At 40.2% G+C, this 22,760-nt stretch overlaps 2 protein-coding genes across 8 annotated transcripts in view; one reads left to right on the forward strand and one right to left on the reverse strand.

Moving 5' to 3' along the window:
- Window positions 1–5,427, reverse strand: part of arfgef3 (ARFGEF family member 3) — a 44,921-nt gene extending 39,494 nt beyond the window's left edge. For all 7 annotated transcript variants that reach the window (XR_008755306.1, XR_008755304.1, XR_008755305.1 and 4 more), the window contains exons 1-4: window positions 4,996–5,427; window positions 3,756–3,807; window positions 678–759; window positions 205–336 (exon numbers count right to left, since the gene is read on the reverse strand). Coding sequence is in view for 4 of the 7 variants with exons in the window: in XM_055890041.1 (XP_055746016.1) it covers window positions 205–336; window positions 678–759; window positions 3,756–3,807; window positions 4,996–5,080 (351 nt within the window). In the remaining 3 variants the exon portion in view is untranslated. The remainder of the gene's footprint in view (window positions 1–204; window positions 337–677; window positions 760–3,755; window positions 3,808–4,995) is intronic.
- Window positions 5,428–8,109: 2,682 nt separating this feature from the next.
- perp (p53 apoptosis effector related to pmp22) lies at window positions 8,110–14,800 on the forward strand. The gene is made up of 3 exons (XM_055890047.1): window positions 8,110–8,533; window positions 11,896–12,036; window positions 13,257–14,800. The coding sequence occupies exons 1-3, from the start codon at window positions 8,329–8,331 to the stop codon at window positions 13,466–13,468; spliced, it is 558 nt and encodes a 185-aa protein (XP_055746022.1). The 5' UTR covers window positions 8,110–8,328; the 3' UTR covers window positions 13,469–14,800.
- The last annotated feature ends 7,960 nt before the right edge of the window (window positions 14,801–22,760 follow it).

Genomic DNA, 22,760 nt, shown 5'->3' on the forward strand with positions numbered 1-22,760 from the left:
TTCATTTTACTACATGGGGACCGTTAGTGCAATACAATAGAATACAATACATCAGCAGTCTTCACACATCGGCATCAGAGGGGAAAAAGTCAAATTCTTCATTGGATTGTAAAGTACACTCCTTTAATCAATGTTTAGACCAGCTATAACAGAGACTAAGTCATCTGATCGCTTCAATAATCCCAGTGTGCAGAGAGGACTGACCTTCATGACCTCGACCTGCAGATCCTCGTGGAGCATGGGGGTCACCCTCACTGCATCCAGCATCTGACTCAACAGCTGGCTCTCCAGAGCCTCCGCCTCCACAGCCACAAACCTGTCCTCACACAGGATTTTCTGCAGTCAAACGAGAAGGAGTAGGATGGAGAATGGCACAAAATGGAGGAGAGAGAAAAAAATAAAACAGGGAGAAAGTTGGACAATACACAGTCAGAAAATGTATACTGTGTGTAGAATATCAGAATTCATGCCAAAAAATAATGTAAATTAGGCTTCACTGAAGGGTAATCGGTTGGGTCTGCAGCAGTAATGATTGTAATGAACCTAAATTTCCTCTCAGAATGTACTGTAGTTTCACAAATGCATGGCTATTAATGACCTTTTCCTGTACCTGGTTCAACCATATCTTCTGCTTTGTACAGTACATTGTTGCTGCATGTATAGCTGCTGGACTGTACCTGCATTCCTGTGAGGGCAGTCTGGGCCAGTTTCATGTTCTTGGACTCCAGTGCCAGCTGAAGAGGGAGAAGGCATCTTTCTCTGCAAAGGCGAACAAATGATTAAGCTACCAAGAGAAAATACAAACACTGAGGGGCAAAGCTTTCATATTTAGGATGGAGAAGGTTGGATTGAGGGCTCTGACAATATTACCTATGGGGCTTTCCAACAAGAGATTACAGCTAACATGTCCACATTAAACAAAACAAGAGCAAACAAAGCACAAACAAATCTGATGCAAAAATAAGAACGATAATTTCACATCAACCATATTTCAGGGGACAGGCTGGGAATTTAATATTATAATATCACAACAGCCTACAAAAAGAGACATTTAATCTGTCTGAAACCAAGGCCACAAATCCACAACACTGATTTATTAATGGCATTTTAACTCATATGTTTTGGGAGAATTCTTGTTGCTGCTTGCACTCAAAATGATATTGCTGATGCAGAAAATCAAAGAAACGGAAAAGCTTTCCTTTGAGAACATTGCAGGAAGGAAGATACATTTCCTTTGAAGGAAAGCAAAACAAGCTTTGCCCTTTTTACCCAACTGGAATTACATTTCCAAGTGGCTACAGGGAGAGAACACATATCAAGTGTTCTTAACTAGACATGTTTGTCCTGTTTAATAAGGAGAAGTATTCTCTCTACAGTATCAAACGTATGCGTCATGCTGAGCTGAACAACAAATCAAATCAAAGTTTATTGGTCACATGCACAGGATACAGGGTGTAAACAGTACAGTGAAATGCTTACTTGCAAGCCCTCCTCAACAGTGCAATACACATTAATACAAATAATCACAATAGGTATCCTGCCACGTATAAAGGAAATTAGCATGCCATATCTAAAATCAACACAACCTTTTCCTTAATCAACATACTGAACATCAAATGACAACTTCAGCATAAACTATATAACTAGATTTAGATAAAGAGTATGATAACTTCAGTATTACTGGATGCACTCAATCATAACCATAGAAGAACACCATTAGGCTACCAGTCATCTACAGTGCCGACTTATTTCTGAGTATGGACTAAAAGCCTAGCGGAGAAGGTTCAACTTCATGGATTACTGCTATCAAAGGGGATGGAAAGATATTTCCCTCTGAGGCTGCTCCTGGTCTGTCATGGATATACTGTATCAATGTACTGTAAATATCTAATGTCGGTGCAGTGAAAGAGTTATGCAACCACTGGTCAGTGTGCAGGTCACTGAGCTTGAAAACCCACTGTATTTCACTATATTATTAATGGCCGAGGCTCAGGCTCATTATACCTACTGTTAACTACTCATGTTATTGATGTTAGGAAGTTTCACCTATTGATTCAATTGCATGACAGTAGAAGACGAGTCCTATGTGTTTCAAAGGGGGCAGTCAGATCATTGATGGAAGCTAACTGAGGTGACAAATTAAATCAGGCTGTTGAACTTTGAATTAAAAGATCTGAGGTGAAACCTCAAAGAAAATGACAATGGGGTCCGGCAATGGGATTCTTGACAAGCTCCTGTAATAGGCTACCACTAGCACTGCCAGACTAACATCACAGGGCACACCAGGCAGGGCAATGAAAAGGTCTCTACATGACCAGACAGCATTCCAAATAACAGGGCAGCAAGCATAATATGATTAGATGGAGACAGACAGACACTGAGGTGCTGGTATTACTGCCAGATCCAGATCTAACACCAGCCCAGATGAGACTTATCACATCTCCAATTTATCCGGAAGGCATAACTCTGACACTGCAGAGACAAAGAGTGCTCCCTCAGTGTAGCGAGCCAAGCTGGATCACCTCGTGGTTTTAAATTAAAACCTCATCATGACCCAATGAATATGAGGGTTGTGGTGGCTCAGTCTCTATGCCTTTAACTGAGTGATTGTAATGAAGAGTGGCTCTTTGTGGAGAGAGTTGACTGTTGTCTCTATAATCTCCTCCCTGAACACAAACACTAGTACAGCATCAAACAGAAGAGTCAGGGTTGGGCCAAGTTTGCTAATATCATTATTCCAGATCTGGATGATACTTCACTGGTATTTACACATTGGATTCATTTTCAGTTCCAGCATGTTCTGCTGACAGAAATATCACTGAGGAAAGCGGAGGGAGGAGATTCAGAGGTGTGGGTCTCTGCGGTTGCTGAGCTGGCACAAAGGGAGTGAGCCAGAGAATGTTTTTGGGGGATTAAACTGTGTAATAAGTTATTTGGAATAAACTAATAATTGTAGAAATAAGAGCAAGAGTGAAACAAGAAAACAGTAACTACTCATGTTAGCAAGGTTATTGGAGAAAACTCTTATGCAAACTGAACCAAAACAGTCTAAATCATTAATTGTAGAATTTTAGCAACTTTGAAGAAAGGTGAATACTGCAAATGTTTAACTAATTAAGAGTGCTAGCACTCTCACAGTTCTTCCTATGATACATCATGTTTTTCACACTGCCTTCTTGCCAGCACAGCAGGGGTGTGTGTGTGTGTGTGTGTGTGTGTGTGTGTGTGTGTGTGTGTGTGTGTGTGTGTGTGTGTGTGTGTGTGTGTGTGTGTGTGTGTGTGTGTGTGTGTGTGTGTGTGTGTGTGTGTGTGTGTGTGTGTGTGTGTGTGTGTGTGATGCTTGTGTGCCTGTGTGCATGACTGTGTTTTTGTAACAGTGTTGCTTCCGTCCCTCGCCTCAACCTGGACTTGAACCAGGGACCCTCTGCACACAACAACAGTCACTCTCGAAGCATTGTTACCTATAGATCCACAAAAACCGCAGACCTTGCAGAGCAAGGGAAACAACTACTTTGAGGTCTCAGAGGGAGTGAAGTCACTGATTGAAACGCTACAAGTGCACACCGCTATCTAGCCATTTCACACCGGTTACATCTGCATGTGTGGGAGAGGGAGGACTGTGGAGAGCTTGACTTTTTGGATGTGAAACATCACAACAATCACGCTGCTGCATAATTAAGTAGCTCCTCAACACACAAACATGACTGACGTCAAATCAACTTTTGATGATGCCTTAAGTCAGTTTCCTAACTTACCTGAGCCGAGACGGTGGAATCGTGGCTGATCCAGTTTGTTTCTGAAGGGTTTCTGTAATCATATACAACACAAAAACAAACAAAAAATATTAAAGTTATAATATCAAATCACATAGAACTGGACCCATGGTTCCCAGTATTTGTTATGGTACAGTATCAGAATAAGAAACACAGGTCAGTTTGGTCCAGGTGCTCTAGAAAAACAGGAAGTTCATAAAAATGTATTACCATATGATGATATTCACATTGAAATGGGAGCTTGAATAATGTAGTATGTGTGTGGGAGTGGATAAGTTATCCTTGCCCTTATTCATGTGCTCGATGTGCAATATTGCATTAATCTGCAATACCTGCTGTCCATTGATATGCAGTGGCAGCAATGAGGCCAGCTGTCTGCCAGGCAGCCTGTGCCATCATGTCACTCTGTATTCCCTCAGAGAGAGGTGACAGGCGCCTTGTAAAAAGCAGGTTCCACCAAGGGGTGGACAATTACAGTACTCAGTAATGTCTGTCACAACAACCTTGCATTTTGGTATTGAATGAAAGCAAAATGTTATTGTTGACAGTAAGAGAGCTTGGCCTGAAATGTTAACATGCAAATGTGCTCTGTATTGATGTGGAAACTGCTGTGCTGTTATTGAATCGGCATACCTGTCATATTCTGTGAATTAAATTTCCTAAAAGAGTCAATATGGCACACTACGTGTTGGGCTCGTGAAAAGTACATTATATTACAATACGTCATTCAACAACATTCATAAACATTATGATTTATGCCGCAACTATTGTCCACCTGTCAATTGCGTTCATAGCAATAGAAATACCCACCAGTAATGTGGCCAAATAGGTGAATGAGTGCTGTATTAGCTACTCTGACATAAAATGCAACGACAGCAACCGTTAGTTGCACGGACTTAACATTTAACAACAGCAACCCATATCGGTGCTGCCAAGCTGGCCATGGCACATAATGCTACGATCGTTTTACACTTTCCAGTAACATGATGAGAATATTTCCGGAAAGTCAACAGCAGGCATAGCGGGTACAAATAGCCGATAGTCAAAATAGTTGACCATCTGAATGGCGAACCTATTAAACGGGTTTGTGTTGGGGGCTTTTCAGGAAGCCTGTACCACACAATAGTTTTCATATTTAGCCTATCTTTGGTCAGTTTTCGATTACATGACAGGTCCAACATTGGCTAATGTCTGTAGCAACCTAATAATACAGGCTACTCACCACAGGCGAAGACGCACGAATCCCGAATTGCTTTGTGCTTATTTCCAGATGCGTCCTTCTGTAGCTTCCGTAGTATTTCTTCCATGATAAGACTAAGATGACAAAGTGAGCTATTTTAAAATAAGTGCGATGGTCCAGTTCACGGGCGCAGCATTCCTATTCTCTTATGATGATTCACTCCCAGGCCAGTGACGTAAGACTGAACGTGAAATCCGCTGAGCTGTAGGAAGCGTTCATTTACAGCGTCGCATAGCCATTCCAGGGTTTTCGGACTGTTAGATATTGATGCAACCGAGCGACCTGATCATTCTCATAACGAAACACCTGCATTTATTGCGAAAAGACATGCCATTCTACTGGGCTGTCTTGATTTGAGTATGTATGGTCCATATCATTCCCCCTTAATTCGTTCTGGGAATTCTGAAACTGTGGCCATGGATCGGCTTTGAAGACATACGCAGGTGGTCTGCGAGAGTGGCTTGCAATTGTGTTTTACAGTTTTAGTCCTAAGCATGGAAATATTGTTGGGATGAAGATAGTAATATTTCAGAATAAACAATCTATCTCCGAGACTGAGTGATATTTAGACATGCAAACACAGTCGTTCTCCATCCGATCGATTCCATGGAATCTGATTCCATGCATTATATTCCTTCTCACCCTCCATGCAACCGCACCGGCTTCACGGTCGTCACTAGTTACCACAGCCACCAAGTCACAATTATGGCTAAACCCAATGATGTATATTTACACTCAATGACTAATAGGGGGCGCTGTGTTGAAGCTATCACGCCTCCATCTTGGTACTCCCACACCGTTGTAAAAGCTATATGTTGGAAGCTATACAAATGCATTTATTATTGTCTACATTCGAGTTTACTAATCCCCACTACAACAAAACATACTTAAATACATGTAATTTTGTCCTTAAAACATTTAATAAAAATACTGTAGAATTCCATTCATTCCTATGGAGGACTGCTCCACAATAATGTCAGTATCGCCAACCAGCGGCTTTAGAGCCTCTCAATGGCCAGCACATAGCAACTGCAATCCAGGCGTGTATTCATTACGGAAACCATTTGCCGTTTAACCAAACGGAAACAAACAGAGCAAACGGAATTAAACGGGAGGGGCCTACCTGAATTTGTCCAATAGAAACTCTCGTTTGTGTTTTCCATTTGGTGTATTGTTTCTTTGCAACATAATCAGCGAAATTATTACAGGGGTGATGTTTATAAAATCATTGGCTAAACCCAGCCTATTTCTAATTATATATATTTTTTAGGATTTTAAGATTTTAAACATAACACTTACTCCATTGCTAACCATTGTTTTCAGGAATTTTTACCATAGACAATTTTTACTTTGGTAACTTGTAATCACCGAGCTTCACTGTTGCTACTTCAAACACAACGCAAAACATGACATATGTAATCCTGAAACATTCTATGGAGTAGCTGCCCGAAATAAAAGATCCCAGACATTTTCTATGTGCACAAAACGCTTATTTCTCCAAACTGTTATGCACAAAAAATGTACATCCCTGTTAATGAGGATTTCTCCTTTGCCAAGATAATCCTTCCACCTGACAGTTGTGGAATATCAAGAAGCTGATTAAACAGCATGATCATTACACAGGTGCACCTTGTGCTGGGGACAATAAAAGACCACTCCAAAATGTGTACAACACAATGCCACAAATGTCTCAAGTTTTGAGGGAGTGTGCAATTGGTATGCTGACTGCAGGAATGTCGACCAGAGCTGTTGCCAGAGAATTGAATGTTAATTTCTCTACCATAATCCACCTCCAACATTGTTTTAGAGAATTTGTCAGTACAGTACTTCCAACCGGCCTCACAACCATAGACCACGTGTAAACACGTCAGCCAGGACCTCTACATCTGGCTTCTTCATCTGTGTGATTGTCTGAGACCAGCCACCCGGACAGCTAATGAAACTGTGGGTTTGCCCAACCAAAGAATTTCTGCACAAACTGTCAGAAACCGTCTCAGAGAAGCTCATCTGCTTGCTCATCGTCCTCACGAGGGACTTAACCTGACTGGAGTTCGGTGTCATAACTGACTTTAGTGGGCAAATGCTCACCTTCGATTGCCACTGGCACACTGGAGAAGTGTGTTCTTAACGGATGTATCCCGGTTTCAACTGTACCGGGCAGATGGCAGGCAGCGAGTATGGTGTTGTGTTAGCGGGCGGTTTGCTGATGGAAATGTTGTGAACAGAGTGCCCATGGTAGCGATGGGATTATGGTATGGGCAGGCATAAACTACGGACTATGAATACAATTGAATTTTATCATTGGCAATTTGAATGCACAGAGATACCGTGACGAGATCCTGAGGCCCATTGTCGTGCCATTCCTCTGCCGCCATCACCTCATGTTTCAGCATGATAATGCACAGCCCCATGTCACAAGGATCTGTAAACAATTCCTGGAAGCTGAAAATGTCCCAGTTCTTCCATGGCCTGCATACTCACCAGACATGTTACCTATTGAGCATGTTTGGGATGCTCTGGATCAACGTGTATGATAGCATGTTCCAGTCAAAAAGGTGACTTTTCTGTGTTTTATATATATTTCCAAACTACGAGGTTGGAATAATATTATGAAATTGTGGAAATGCCCTTTTAATGAAAGAGCTTTTTGAAAAGACCGCCTGAAATATTCAGCCTGTTTTGGTGGGATGGAGCTTTGGCCTGCCTGGTGACCTATTAATTTGTTAATATACCATTATCAAAGAAAGTTCCAAACCTCTGCCAATAACAGCTATATTTCCTCTTGCTTGAGGAAATGTCTCTTTGCTAAGAAGCTATTTTTATTTATTTTTTTACCTTTTTAATTTAAAACAATCACAGTAACCAAAAATGATTTGATATTGAGATAAAAACGGCTCCACCGAACCTTTAATAACATTTATCATTTATAATCTCCACACTGATTGTACAACTACTTCAACCAGTGTGTTTCCTGAAAGAAAGTAGCCTACAGTAGACCTTCAGGTGTCATAAAGAGTCAATACAGTGACTAGACCACGCTTTATAGCCTGTGTGGCACTGAAGGAGTTACAATGAGCTGGGTAATATGAGACAGATTGTCAATGGGTTGGGCTTGGAGTTGCTGGTTGGGTTGACTCTCGCCCTTCGTACATTACCAGTTTTACAGGTTTATTAAACAGGTTCACTGTGCACTGATTACATTGCAAACTCGGGTGTGGCTTTTATATTTGATCAGTAAAAAAGGTGTACACAGACCCAGACGTTATCTGGACGCTCGACCGCTTCTATCCGCACTGTCTTTTCTGTTTGTCGAATATGTTTCGCTGTGGAATTGCGTATCCAAGATGCAGGTGGATCGTACCACTTCTTTTGCTTTTTGCGATTATATTTGATATTATTGCCATTGCTGCTAACTCGGGATGGGTTGAGGACGAGGGTGCAAAGTCCCACTACGCAAGTATGTGGAGCCATTGTCGAGGGCGGAATGACAACTGGGACTGCAAATCTCTCATGGAATTCTGTAAGTTTCATATTGCGGGGGAAAAACAATGATCCACTCCACAGCCCTAATCATAGTGACAAGAAAAATAAATGTGTAGCCTATGTATTCAGACATGGATTTAGAGACTATAGTGCTGACAGTTACAGGGCTGAAGATCATAACTAATAACCTACCTATACAGAAAAAAAGGTATTCCATGGATGTATTTAATTCGTTTTTAATTGTTTGTAGGGCAAGTGCATAGGCCTAGCCTACTTAATTAAAAAACATATCCCTATGAACAACCTAGTTATTTATTTTGGTCCACATTTTATTTCCAAAAAGTCCACAATTTCTTTACAACAAGCAAATGAATGCTCTGCTGGGAGTTTTTCAATGGCAAAGTGGCAGCCAGTCAGACTGAACTTTGAACAACACTTTATTTATCCTGGCTGTTTCCCATTCTCTTTAGCCTGTCATTTGCTTAGATAAATCCAAACTGGTAGCTGTTTATTTGTGTTGCTGTTTTCCTCCAAATTGTACAGGTACTATAATAGATCAACCACTACATCTCAACTTATCATGGTAATCAGAAAATATTTCTGATCAAGCACTATCCACTCAGATCGTTTTCTCATACTAAGTTAAAATGTTGGCTGTTATAAATATATTGTAAGAATTTCAATCATAGCCAATGGCAGGATGTGTCAAACTTTCAACGTGAAACCAATTTTCCCATTCTAAACAATAGAATAGACTATAACCGAATAGAATATCGAATTGCCTTTGAATATTGGTGTTAACAGGCAGGATGAATTCATATCAAGATGGCTTTCTCAATCATGTTGTCAGGGCTATTTTTAGAAGTGTGATGAGTGCCTTTACCAAGCTGGAGAGGTCCTGCTATAAACCACTGCCAGACAAGCTGTGGTGAGAAAAGAGAAGTGAGAAATTGTCTCTTTGTCTTCACTGGACAGTGAAAAAGATCCATGTCTGGTACATACTGAACACATGCTCTTTCTTACTCAGAACTCAGGAAGTACTCCTGCAGTCAGTCAGTTAGAACAGCTGTGTTGTCTGTCAGGTACAGTAGTAGTCCAAATGGACTAGTAGTTTCAGCCCTCGGTAAACAATGGCAACATTGTTGATCTTCTCAGGAGGGGTTAAAGGCGTCCTTACATAAAGACAACCATTCACTTACCCTATACTGTGGGAATTCATAGCCCAGTGGTGAACAAAGCAGACAGGTGGAAATGGACTCTGAGAAATGCAATTGGAACAAATACAAATCAAGAGCAAAGATATATTCCTTTTTACTCTGCAGTGTATGTAGAGTCAGTGCTGCTGGCCAAACGTAATGAATGTTTGAGTGAGTGCAGTTGGCTATAATGTCGCTTTCTGACTTGTGCCATCAAGGTGAACTAGTATAGGCATATTACCACTGGAACACAACTTTGTTAAACAACGTCAGCAGGATTTTGTCCAATCCAAGGGCCACTCCCTGTCCCTTCTTCGGTGTGAACATAGCATGGATGGAGTCTCTGGAATTAGTGGTGTCATGCTGGATTGATGCTGTTATGGGATTTGTTTGTCTTCACAACCAAACCAGTGTGAACTTTTTGTTGTATATTGTGTAATAACACAGTAATTACTATTGTATCAACATTGTATTAACATTGTATCAACGTTCTATCAACATTGTATTAACATTGTATCAACGTTCTATCAACATTGTATTAACATTGTCACACAATTTATACATTTCTTTGAAATTGTATACTATAGTAATGAAGTTGAGCGTTTTTGTGTGATTATTAGTGTTACCCAAATCAGTAGCTGTCATTTAAAATGCATGGTGCATGAATGAAATCAACACTCAAAAGTGCACGTATGAACAAAACAGTGCCAAAATGAATTATAATCTCTGTAGATGACGACTCAACTAATTCAAGCACTTCATGTTCAGACCCATACTTATTCTAACTAACAGAATTTGATAGCCATTGGTTGTTTATTTTGAACTTGATTCAGAAAGACACAAGACAGATGTTCCCCATCTGGAGAGTATAAACACTGTCCGGTCTATTTGTGAGCTACCTTCGGCCCTGTAAGCTCACCACACGGTTTGGATTGGATTTGCTGACTGACACTAACATTTAAAGAGATCCTTTGCGACAGTCACACAACTGTAACAGTTGGCTACTAATACACCAAAGTTGTTCTCAAACATGGACTTGATATCCAGAAAAGCACTTCATTTTGAGTGTCTCCGTGTGAGAATACTTACATCTTCTGACCACAAGAGACATATTATCCATTCTCACACCACCTCTCTGTACTTCTATATAATGATTAATAATACTCTCTACACTATGTTTTAGCACACAGGGAATAAAACTTGATAGACTAGGACCCCATTGTTAGTTAGAGGGATGTTAGTGCATGACTGCAATGCCTGAGGCTCAGGCGTAGGCTGCCTGCCATTTGATCCTGATGTCAGAGAGAGAGGGTGAATCATTTCAGGTGTGAGCTCTGCATGTGCATGCAGCAGATGTGACCGTATGTCAGTTAATAACCTACCACCTGTAATGGGTGTAATTACATGAAAGATTTTTGTCATTCATCCAGAGCGACTTAATGTGTGTTGAAATACCATACAGTTGTGATACTGTAGAACAAATGTTTGTTCCCATTTCAGTTAAACCTATCACTGCAATCAAACCCCTTTCTCTTCCTGTGGAGACTCCTTGTGCATAAGGGCTGCAGTTGTTTTTGGGAGAATGTGGTGTTACGTAATAAAAAAAAATGTTGTTACAATATTTCTTCCAGACTGAGTTTATGTTTACTGAACGCACCTTTATCAGTTTTCAAGATATTTCAAAATGTAGGGCTATGTGTAAAGAGTTATTTGTGACAAGTATAGTCAAATCACGTGTGTACAACTGGAAATACATTATGCAATTCTATGTCAAGTGCTTTGCTAAAAACAATCCACTTTCCCAAAAATCACTCCAATTTTTCCGAACCTCTTATCCTTCAAATTCCAAAATACATTTAATTCCAGCTCCGTAGTATACAGATGTAGGATCTTAATTTGAGCCATTTTGCTACAGCAGGAAAATAATTATTCAGCAACAGGAAATGTGAATTATTATGTGGATTATAATTCATTCACATTTCTGGAGGGGTTAATACATTTTTAGTAAAGGAAAATCAAGTCTGAACATTTAAAGTTGAAATTACAAACTTCAGAAGTCTTTTTAAATCTCAAATAGGAATTAAGATCCTACATCTGTACTTCCCAGCTCAAAGTATATAGGGATTTAACAATCTTTCTAGAAATATGTTTAGCCCAAGTCTTGTCTATAGATAGTAAACACTGTTTGTTGATGTGTTTTCAGCTTGGGCCCAGGCTGTGGCAGCTCTTATGATCATCGGCCTCATCATCCTCATCATCGCTTTCATCATCTCCTGTATCGCCCTCTGTTGCACCCTCAACATCAGCCTGCTGCCCGTCATTGGGGCCTTGCTCTTCATCACTGGTAAGATAAATCAAATGTTCCTGTTGTTCTTGGGGCAGTTTTACGGATTAATCTTACTCCTGGACTGAAAAGCAATCTCCATTGAAAATGCTTTTTAGTCTAGTATTAGGCTTAATCTGTGTCAGGGAAACCACCTCCTTATGTTTTTGTACTTCACGTGCCTGGGCTAATGGAGGAGAGGTTAGTTATTGAAGACAAGAGTAGTGAAATATTAACAACTACCTTTCCTTTGTGAATTCAGCTTGCCTCAAAATGTCTGGCTTCAAGCCTCAAACTACAAACACTCTCATACTTTAGTGCGTTCTATGCTCCTCCACTTTCAGAGGGTGCTCAGGTAGCATGGCATCCAAAGCTACGGTAGAGTTGGAGAGTCCTAAAGCTAGTCTTCCTCTGATTTGAACCATTGCCAAGGACAAGAGGGAGTGGGAGTTGTTTGTGTCCCTACTCTGCTCTGAGGTTCAGGGAAGAAGGGCTGTGGTATGGCGTTACCATGGAATCTGGGAGAATGTTCAACGTCTGGCTGAGTCACAGCACTGATCATAGGTCATTGAGAATTACCACTCCCCCTCCTCGCCACTCCCACTGCTCCCCTTCTGCAGCTGCCACCCTAGTGTGAAACCTGATAGCCCAGCCCTGCCTATGCCCAGAGGGAAAGAGAGAGGCTACACAGTCAGTCAGAATTACACTGAAGCTTTCTGTCAGACATCATAGAGTTGTCTGAGTATAAAGCTGATGCATAGTCCTATCATGGGAATGATTGCGTTTTGCCAGTGTTTAGAATGTAGTAAATAAGTATTACTATTTAGAACTAGTTCTGACTGCATCATCACTACCTGTGGACATAAAATAGTAACAGTAGTGTCATCGTTATGTGTGATCCATTGTTTGATCCCACTTTGTGTGTGATTTGCCATCCATAGAGTGAAAGTGTAAAATATCAGTCTCAGTGTCTCAACTTTACCTCACAGTACACTTTCTTTCTGATTTCCTTGACTTAGTTACCCACCTTCTGATTTAAATGACACATAGCTGGTGGTTTCATCTAAGCCCGTAAAGCTACAGTACTCGCGTACAAAACTATTTCACACACACACACCCACTCGCTAGTTTTGGCAGGCTCTCGCACTCATGTGTCACAGTTACACAGAGTCAGCCTCCTCCCCTGTTTGGAATTATCCACCACTGACAAACCTCTCTGTTCTGTCTGTTCTTCACCACAGTGGTCATTCAGTTCATCGCCCTCATCATCTACCCAGTCAAGTTCAATGACCTGATCTTCGAGGGCCACTATGACTACACCTGGGCCTATGGCTTCGGCTGGGGGGCCACCATCCTCACCATTGGCTGTGGGATCCTCTTCTGCTGCCTGCCTCGCTACGAGGACGAGCTCACCGGCCTCGCCAAGACCAAATACATCTATACATCAGCTTAGAGGAACCACAGACACCCCCAGGCTACATCTCAATTGTCTGAAAATGCTTAAATTCTCCGCATCTCCTTCCCTTCATCTGCACTGATGAAAATACAGGGTAAGTCTAAGCAAAATAGTGGACACCTGCCAGGTTCTTTCACATCAGTGCAGATGAAGGAGAGGAGACAAGGAGAGGAAGCCCACTCTAGACTATTGAGATGCAGCCCCAGGACAGAAGCACCTCTGCCACTGCAGAGGACAGAGGACCCTGACACTTAGACATATCATTGGATGTCAATTTTGTCATTTCCAACAATGCTGAATGCCCTCTCCGTTGGAAGGATCCCATAGATGTGTATCTCTGTCTAACGCCCTATTTCCGACCCTATACTGACCCGCATATTGATTTGAGTGGCCCACATGTTACCAAGGGAGGCTGCCAGGTATGGCTATTCCAGAGGCTTTGTTTCTATCACATTGGATGTTTTCCACGCTTGACGTTTGTGTAGAGTAGTTGAAGTGACCCAGATGCAATATTTCAGATTATACATAAAACATTTGCATAATCCTCCATAATCTTATCCAGACCCTTGCTATAATTCTCCATTGTAAATTAGTTTAATTCAAAATCACAGAAGTGCACTTAATATCAATGTGAAGGAGTCCATCCTTTAGAGTTTATGGATTATGTCAAGGGTTCTAACCAGCTGAGTAAGAGGGTGTATGTCCTACACACAATGCTAATGCATTTGACTGCAGCGTTGTTATTTGGTCTCGTATTAATGGATGTTTTAAGATGTTGCTTTTCAAAGCTTTAATCACTTTAATTCTAATTTGAATTGTTGAGGCCATTGAATGGCTAAACTGAATTATCATAAGTGCAGTAGAGAAAATGGAAACATGAATGTATACTGTACTGCAGGGCTTTCCAACCCTGTTCCTGGAGAGCTACCATCCTGTAGGTTTTCAATCCAACCCTAATATAGCACACCTGATTCTAATAATTAGCTAGTCGATAAACTGAATCAGGTTAGTTACAACTAGGTTTGGAGCAAAATCCTACAGGGGATAGCTCCCCAGGAACAGAGTTGGAGAGCCCTAATGTACAGTATGGTGCAAGGAAGAGATGTGTATTTTTGCTTTTATTAAATTAGTTTAAGAATTCCCTTTATAGTCATTGTATTATGCAACACAAAGCTGTATCTCAAAGCAAGATATTTTGTCCTTTTTTATATTTTTATTTTCTTGATTGAAAATGAATGGGTATGACAATGTGTATTGCTGTATTGTATTGTTAGTGACACCTTTTGAAACCTAAAACACAAATAAAGGGAAAATACAATGTTTTTAAAACGTATGTCCATTACATTTGTTGATAATGGTAACCAACTTGAAGCACCCAACCACAGACTGTTAGATGTACAGTTCATTCAGCATTTGACTTATTAAGGCTTGTAGAATACATCTCTTTTAACAGCATCAAGAGAGCCCTATGAGTCTGCTACACAAGGCTAGTAGTGTAATGTCATACTCAGACGTGCCTTCATTTTCCATAAAAGGTGTTGTTGACATATCGAAAAGGACTTCCTATGGACTCATAACTCATCAAGTCATGTCAGTTGAAATGGAAAAGGTCATATCGATATTCAATAACATTCTGGTAACCATCGTTGTTTATTTAGTAGTTTAAATAGATCATTTTCAGTTGTGTCTTTTTTTACAGATAGTTTTTTTTCACAAGTTAAATCTTCAGACTTCGTGTGTGTTTGTTTGTGTGTGTTATTACAAAATTATCCTAATTGCATGTTTTGCACGTACAGTATATACAGTTCACTAAGAAAGAGTCCATCATGGTGCTATCAGATATTGCTAGAAGAATTGGAATATTATGAGGTACTTGAGGTAACAACTAACAGTAACAGAGTATTCCAACTTCAATGATAACACAATTGCATCCTGCTTTATCCTCTTGCTGAATTGATACAGGCCAGAGGACAGAGACATGACTAGATAAGTAACTGAGCCATCTTATCTAATTGCATTCTTTTAATCAGTAAATCAACCATGTGTTTTGGATTAGTGGAAATGGCGATGCCTCTGCAGTTTGGTCTTGCAAAAACTCGGGAGAAATCAGTCAACCAGTAAAAAAAAAGCGGGACGTATTGGTCCTATCATAGATTGACCAAGTGGTCAAAGTAATTCCACTCAGACAGTGAAGACTGTCTTTAGAAAGAATGTAGCCCTTGCTTCTGCTGTGAGATTCCCATTGAGAACAAAGGAGAAAGCTTTTGATACACAAAAGAAAGCTAGCAAGCTAGCTAGAGCACATTCCATAAGGAAAATACATTTAGATAATACAAAGACAGTTAAAGCAACATTTCACTGTGGAGGGGGGAATTTATTCTCTAGAAAAACACAGTTGTACTATGTACAGTAGATAGCCAACTATATGAATCAAATGAGTCCATTGTCTGTTTTCAGTTTTTATGATTCAGTCTGATCTTTGTGTAAACACACCCATGAGTCAGTACCAGTACGCCACACCTTGAGAGTTCTTGATACAGCGAGAACTGTTTTCTATTCAGCATGCTCTGACAGGAGCTTCATCAGGCAGAGAAAAGCATCTGGTGTGGGATCAGGTCAGACATGTCCTCATCTAAACTCTGAAGACTGTTTAGTGTTTAGAGTTAATGATCTCACGTTGCACATACAAATCAAGGGAATTGACACACCCTCTTAGTGTACACTGTACATGCTCTGGATTTCAAAACTCTGAAATCCAGGAAGAGAACTGTTTCAGCATTTTGCCTTTGAAATAAATTACAATTTAAGCTATACAGCAAAATATAATATTAAAAAAGCATGCAGGACAAGACCTGGGTCTGGTTGAACCTATGTGAACAGGATAGCATAACTGAAGTTGGGGTGGCAGGGTAGCGGTTAGAGCGTTGGACTAGTAACCAAAAGGATGCAAGTTCAAATCCCTGAGCTGACAAGGTACATTCTGCCCTTGACCAGGCAGTCAACCCATTGTTCCTAGGCCGTCATTGAAAATAAGAATTTGTTCTTAACTGACTTGCCTAGTTAAATATAGAATTTTTTTTTAAAGTATAATTTCCCCCTTTTTTAAACGTGACTCTGAACAGTAACCACTAGATGTCAGTCTTTACTGGGAAATAATATTGTTTTGGCTTTTTTTATGATACTGAGGACATATGATACTTATGATCAGGTATGTTTGAATGAAGACGATAAAAATGGGTTCTCATAATTGCTCCTCACAATACATTTTTGGTGAAACCAGAAGTGTGTAGTAAATATTAATGTTAGGCGGGATTGACAGAACAAGCCACACGATGGCAGCATCACCTACTTGGTAAAAGTATGGTAGGTCTACACAAGGAAATTCCCTCAGATGCACTTACAGTAGAGGTCGACAGATTAATCGGCATGACCGATTAATTAGGGCCGATTTCAAGTTTTCATAACAATCGGTAATCAGCATTTTTGGACGGTGATTACATTGCATTCCACGAGGAAACTGCGTGGCAGGCTGACCACCTGTTACGCGAATGCAGCAAGGAGCCAAGGTAAATTGCTAGCTAGCATTAAACTTATCTTATAAAAACAATCAATCTTCACATAATCACTAGTTAACTACACATGGTTGATGATATTACCAGGTTAACTAGCTTGTCCTGCATTGCATATAATCAATGCAGTGCCTGTTAATTTATCATCGGATCACAGCCTACTTCGCCAAACAGGTGAAGCACTTTTACTTTATTCTCCAACACTGTGTTTTTGCATTATTTAATCCAAATTGAGCATGTTGCATTATTTATTTGAGACTAAATAGATTTTATTTATGTATTATATTAAGTTAAAATAAAAGTGTTCATTGTTCATTCAGTATTGTTGTATTTGTCATTATTACAAATATATATAGATATACATATATTTTAAAAATCGTCCGATTAATTGGTATCGGCTTTTTTTGGTCCTCCAATAATCGGTATTGGCATTGAAAAATCATAATCGGTAGACCTCTCATTTACAGTGCCTTCAGAAAGTATTCATACCCCTTGACTTATTCCACATTTTGTTGTGTTAAACCCATCTACACACAATTACCCATAATGACAAAGTGAAAACATATTTTTAGAAATGTTTTTATTTATTTATTTTTAAATTTTATCCCCTTTTCTCCCCAATTTTCGTGGTATCCAATCGCTAGTAATTACTATCTTGTCTCATCGCTACAACTCCCGTACGGGCTCGGGAGAGACGAAGGTCGAAAGCCATGCGTCCTCCGAAGCACAACCCAACCTAGCCGCACTGCTTCTTTAACACAGCGCGTCTCCAACCCGGAAGCCAGCCGCACCAATGTGTCGGAGGAAACACCGTGTACCTGTCCCCCATGGTTAGCTCGCACTGCGCCCGGCCCGCCACAGGAGTCGCTGGAGCGCGATGAGACAAGGATATCCCTACCGGCCAAACCCACCCTAACCCGGATGACGCTAGCCCAATTGTGCGTCGCCCCACGGACCTCCCGGTCGCGGCCGGCTGCGACAGAGCCTGGGCACGAACCCAGAGACTCTGGTGGCGCAGTTAGCACTGCGATGCAGTGCCCTAGACCACTGCGCCACCCGGGAGGCCCTATTTTTAGAAATGTTAGGAAATTCTGAAATATCTTATTTACATAAGTATTCACAACCCTGAGTCAATACATGTTTGAATCATCTTTGGCAGCGATTACAGCTGTAAATCCTTCTGGGAAAGTCTCTAAGAGCTTTGCACACCTGTATTGTACAATATTAGCACATTATTATCTTTTAACTATTCAATGTCTGTCAAGTTTGTTGTTGGTCATTGCTGGACAGCCATTTTCCAGTCTAGTAATAGATTTTCAAGTGGATTTCAGTCAAAATTGTAACTAGACCACTCAGGAATATTCAATGTTGTCTTGGTCGGCGACTCCAGTGTATATTTGGCCTTGTGTTTTAGGTTATTGTCCTGCTGAAAGGTTAATGTCTCCCAGTGTCTGTTGGAAAGCACACTGAACCAGGTTTTCCTCTAGGATTTTGTCTGTGCTTAACTCTATTCCATTTATTTTTATCATTAAAAAAATCCCTAGTCCTTGCCGATGACAAGCATACCCATGACATGATGCAGCCACCACCATGCTTGAAATTGTGATGAGTGGTACTTAGTTTTGTGTTGTGCTGGATTTGCTCCAAACATAACGCTTTGTTTTCAGGACATGAAGTTCATTTCCTTGCCACATTTCTTGCAGTTTTACTTTAGTGCCTTAACTTTAGTGCCTTGCAGGATACATTTCTATAGAGGCCTCCTTCTCCACTCTGCCAATTAGGTTAGTATTGTGGAGTAACTACAATGTTGTTGATCCATCCTCAGTTTTCACCTGTAATTGTTTTAAAAGTCACCATTGGCCTCATGGTGAAATCCCTGAGCGGTTTCCTTCCTCTCCGGCAACTGAGTTAGGAAAGACACCTGTATCTTTGTAGTGACTGGGTATATTGATACACCATCCAAAGTGTATTTAATAACTTCACCATGCTCAAAAGGGATATTAAATGTCTGCTTTTACATTTTTTACCCAACTACCAATAGGTGCCCTTCTTTGCGAGGCATTGGAAAACTTCCCATGTCTTTGTGGTTGAATCCTGTGCTTGAAATTCACTGCCCGACTGAGGAACCTTGCAGATAATTGTGTGGGGTACAGAGATTAGGTAGTCATTCAAAAATCATATTAAACACTATTATTGCACAGAGTCATTGCAACTTATTATGTGATTTGTTAAGCACATTTTTACTCGTGAACTTTAGGCTCGCCATAACAAAGGGTTTGAATACTTATTGACTAAAGACATTTCAGCTTTTCATTTTAAATTCATTTGTAAACATTTCTAAAAACATGATTCCACTTTGACACTATGGGGATTGTGTGAAAGACCAGTGACACAAAAAGTATTAATTAACTCTGGGACCACACAGAAAATGTTTGGGAATAATGGATTATTTAAGTGATAATGCCTGATAAGCGGTGTTTGGAGGATATTGGCAAGGGTCTGTCTCAAATCCGGTAAACTGTGCCAACATATACTCCAAACACCGGCTTTGAGAGCATTATCACTTTTATACAACAGGTTACCAACACAATCAAATAATGATTGTCATATTTTAATTAAAAAGGTATTTTGATAAATGCAACGTTCTTATCCCTTGCTTGCTAGCTAGCCAACTACGGCTAACTTACAGTCACGTCAAACATAAAAAGAATAACAACAGTAGCTGCATTTGCATTTGTTTAAGCTGTTTTCTAGTGACAGTTATTTGGATACATTCATAACATTGAGCTAATGAGGCGCGATTTCGCCTGGCATAGAAAATGTGCTCTCTCGTCAGGACACTGTTGTTCAGAGGAGCTAGCCAACAACTCAGCTAACACAATCACTTCAAACACTGAAGTTTAAAGACTGCAGACTAACTGCACTTCGTTTCGTTTGACCTTTTTTCAATTTACATTTCTTTGTATATATCCATAGAAATTATTACAACTGATTCATGATTTTGACTGGATGAGAAACGCTGCCTGCCTGTCTGTCTCGTTCCGACTTCCGACACCTACACGTTCATTGCCATGGGACAACTGGAGATCGAATTTGAATATTGTTGTTTTTTTGCAAATGTCGGAGAGATGGTCGCAACCCAGTCTCTCATTAATGATGTACTATATGTACAAATTAGCACAATGTTTGTATGTACTAATAGCACACACTCTTGGCATTTGTACATATAGTACATACTTAATGAGAGACTGGGTTGGAGAAACAGACAGCAAGGTTTAAAAAAATCTCAGCTGCTGAAAACTAACTGTTAGTCCAAAAGAAATGTGAGATAATGTCTAGATACTGTTTATAGTGGAGATCAAGTTTATAATTTGCCTGGCTGGGTTGATGAGACAGTGGATTGCTCAATCAGATGGAAACAAGTAAATCAACATTTTAAAGTCATAGCTGAATGCACTGCTCAATCAGATGGAAACAAGTAAATCAACATTTTAAAGTCATAGCTGAATGCACTTTTAACCAATCAGCATTTAGGATTAGACCCACCCATTGTATAATTGATGATACATACTCCTATAAAATGTTAATCATGCTATGGAAATCACCTAATGATTTCATGTCATGTGTCTGTAAACTCCCCAGATGAGACACTTAAACTGGGAAATAAATACATTTATTCAATTTGATGGGAACAATGGTAGAACAATCAAAATAATCCCAGGTGGGTAATTCCCAAATTTCACTCAGTATGACATGATTCCTTTATATAAAAAGGCAATGTGGAATTTCACTGAGAGAGGAAATAGAAAAGGTCTCATGACCTAAACGCAGTTTTATACAAATCTCCACTGTTGAAAACTAAATTTTAGTCTAAAAGAAATGCGAGATAAAATCTAGATGCTTTTTATAGTGGAGATCAACATTTCTTGAGCTATTTCTTATGTTTCTCCTTAAGCAAAAAGTTAAGAAGAAATTATATTCTTGAAAATAAAGTTATTGGAAATGTTCTGAATTCCAAGATAGCTAAACCCTTGTCTTAAACTCAGGGCAGTGAGAGAAAAAGTTCATGAAAGCAATTCACTCAAACTTTTAAAACATTTTTTTGACCAGACAAGTCAGTTAAGAACACATTCTTATTTACAATGACAGCCTAGGAACAGTGGGTTAACTGCCTTGTTCAGGGGCAGAATAACAGATTTTTTAAAAACCTAGTCAGCTCAGGGATTTGATCGAGCAACCTTTTAGTTACTGGCCCAACACTCTAACACTAGGGTACCTGCCACCCCAGGTACATCATCTGAAAGTTTCAGCCTTTGGCCCTAAACCCTGAGCCCTTGCATGACATTTTACATCGTAACATCTGAGGGTACGCTAAATGTCCCTTGACCAAGCGATGGAGAGTTATGATCGGAAAGCAAAGTTCTTGGTGGAAATCTTGAAATTGAACTTTAAAACAACCAACCTAAAGCTATTAATGTACTTAGCAAGTGAACGTAGCTAGCTAGCTGCAAAATCAAATCAAATTGTATTAGTCACATGCGCCGAATACAATAGGTGTAGACCTTACAGTGAAATGCTTACTTACAAGCCCCTAATCAACAATGCAGCTGAAAAAACAGGAATAAGAAATAAAAGTAACAAGTAGTTAAAGAGCAGCAGTAAAATAACAATAGCGACACTGTATACAGGGGGTACCGGTACAGAGTCAATAAGCAGGGACACCGGTTAGTCGAGGTAATTAAGTTAATATGTAAATGATGTAGGTAGAGTTATTAAAGTGACTATGCATAGATAATAACAGAGAGTATGTGGGGGGGGGGGTATGTGGGGGGGGGGGGGGCAATGCAAATAGTCTGGGTAGACATTTGATTAGATGTTCAGGAGTCTTATGGCTTGGGGGTAGAAGCTGTTTAGAAGCCTCTTGGACCTAAACGTGGCGCTCCGGTACCGCTTGCCGTGCAGTAGCAGAGAGAACAGTCTATGACTAGGGTGGCTGGAGTCTTTGGCAATTTTTAGGGCCTTCCTCTGACACCGCCTGGTATAGAGGTCCTGGATGGCAGGAAGCTTGGCCCCAGTGATGTACTGGGCTGTACGCACTACCCTCTGTAGTGCCTTGCGGTCGGAGGCCGAGCAGTTGCCATACCAGGCAGTGATGCAACCAGTCAGAATGTTGCTACAGTTACCCATTACTGGCTAGCTAGTTTTATAGTTTGGTCATTTATTCCAATACATTTCAGAATTCCCCAAAATATGTTTATGAAGCTAGCTACGTTTTATAGTGTCCTCACTACTAGACTAAGTCAATTTGACAAAGCTAAAATCAATTAGCATTCACGCCAATGCATATCAAGCCTAGACGATAGTGCAGATCTAGTGCCCACTATCGGCTGCCTAGTCTAGTAAAGATGGCTAGTGATGATTCTAATAATAATAATAAAACATTGATTTGGCACAATGCCTTGTTTTTCTTTCACTGGTATAGTTGAAATTCCTACTGTGTTGAACATCCAGTTAAAACAAAATTGGTATGTCTAAGTAGACAACTCACAGCCGCTCTGTGAATGAAATGAGCTCAATCAACACCTTTCTATGAGGATGCCTAGTGGCAAAGTGGCCTGATAATTTAGCATGGAGTCAGCACGCAAATGGTGATAGGCGATAGCACGACAGCGTTTTCTAATCTGCACTTTCGTCATTGTAGAAACATATTTGATTTTAGG

This window comes from Salvelinus fontinalis, chromosome 30 (genome assembly GCF_029448725.1).
Source record: "Salvelinus fontinalis isolate EN_2023a chromosome 30, ASM2944872v1, whole genome shotgun sequence".
Classification (NCBI taxonomy): Eukaryota; Metazoa; Chordata; class Actinopteri; order Salmoniformes; family Salmonidae; genus Salvelinus; species Salvelinus fontinalis.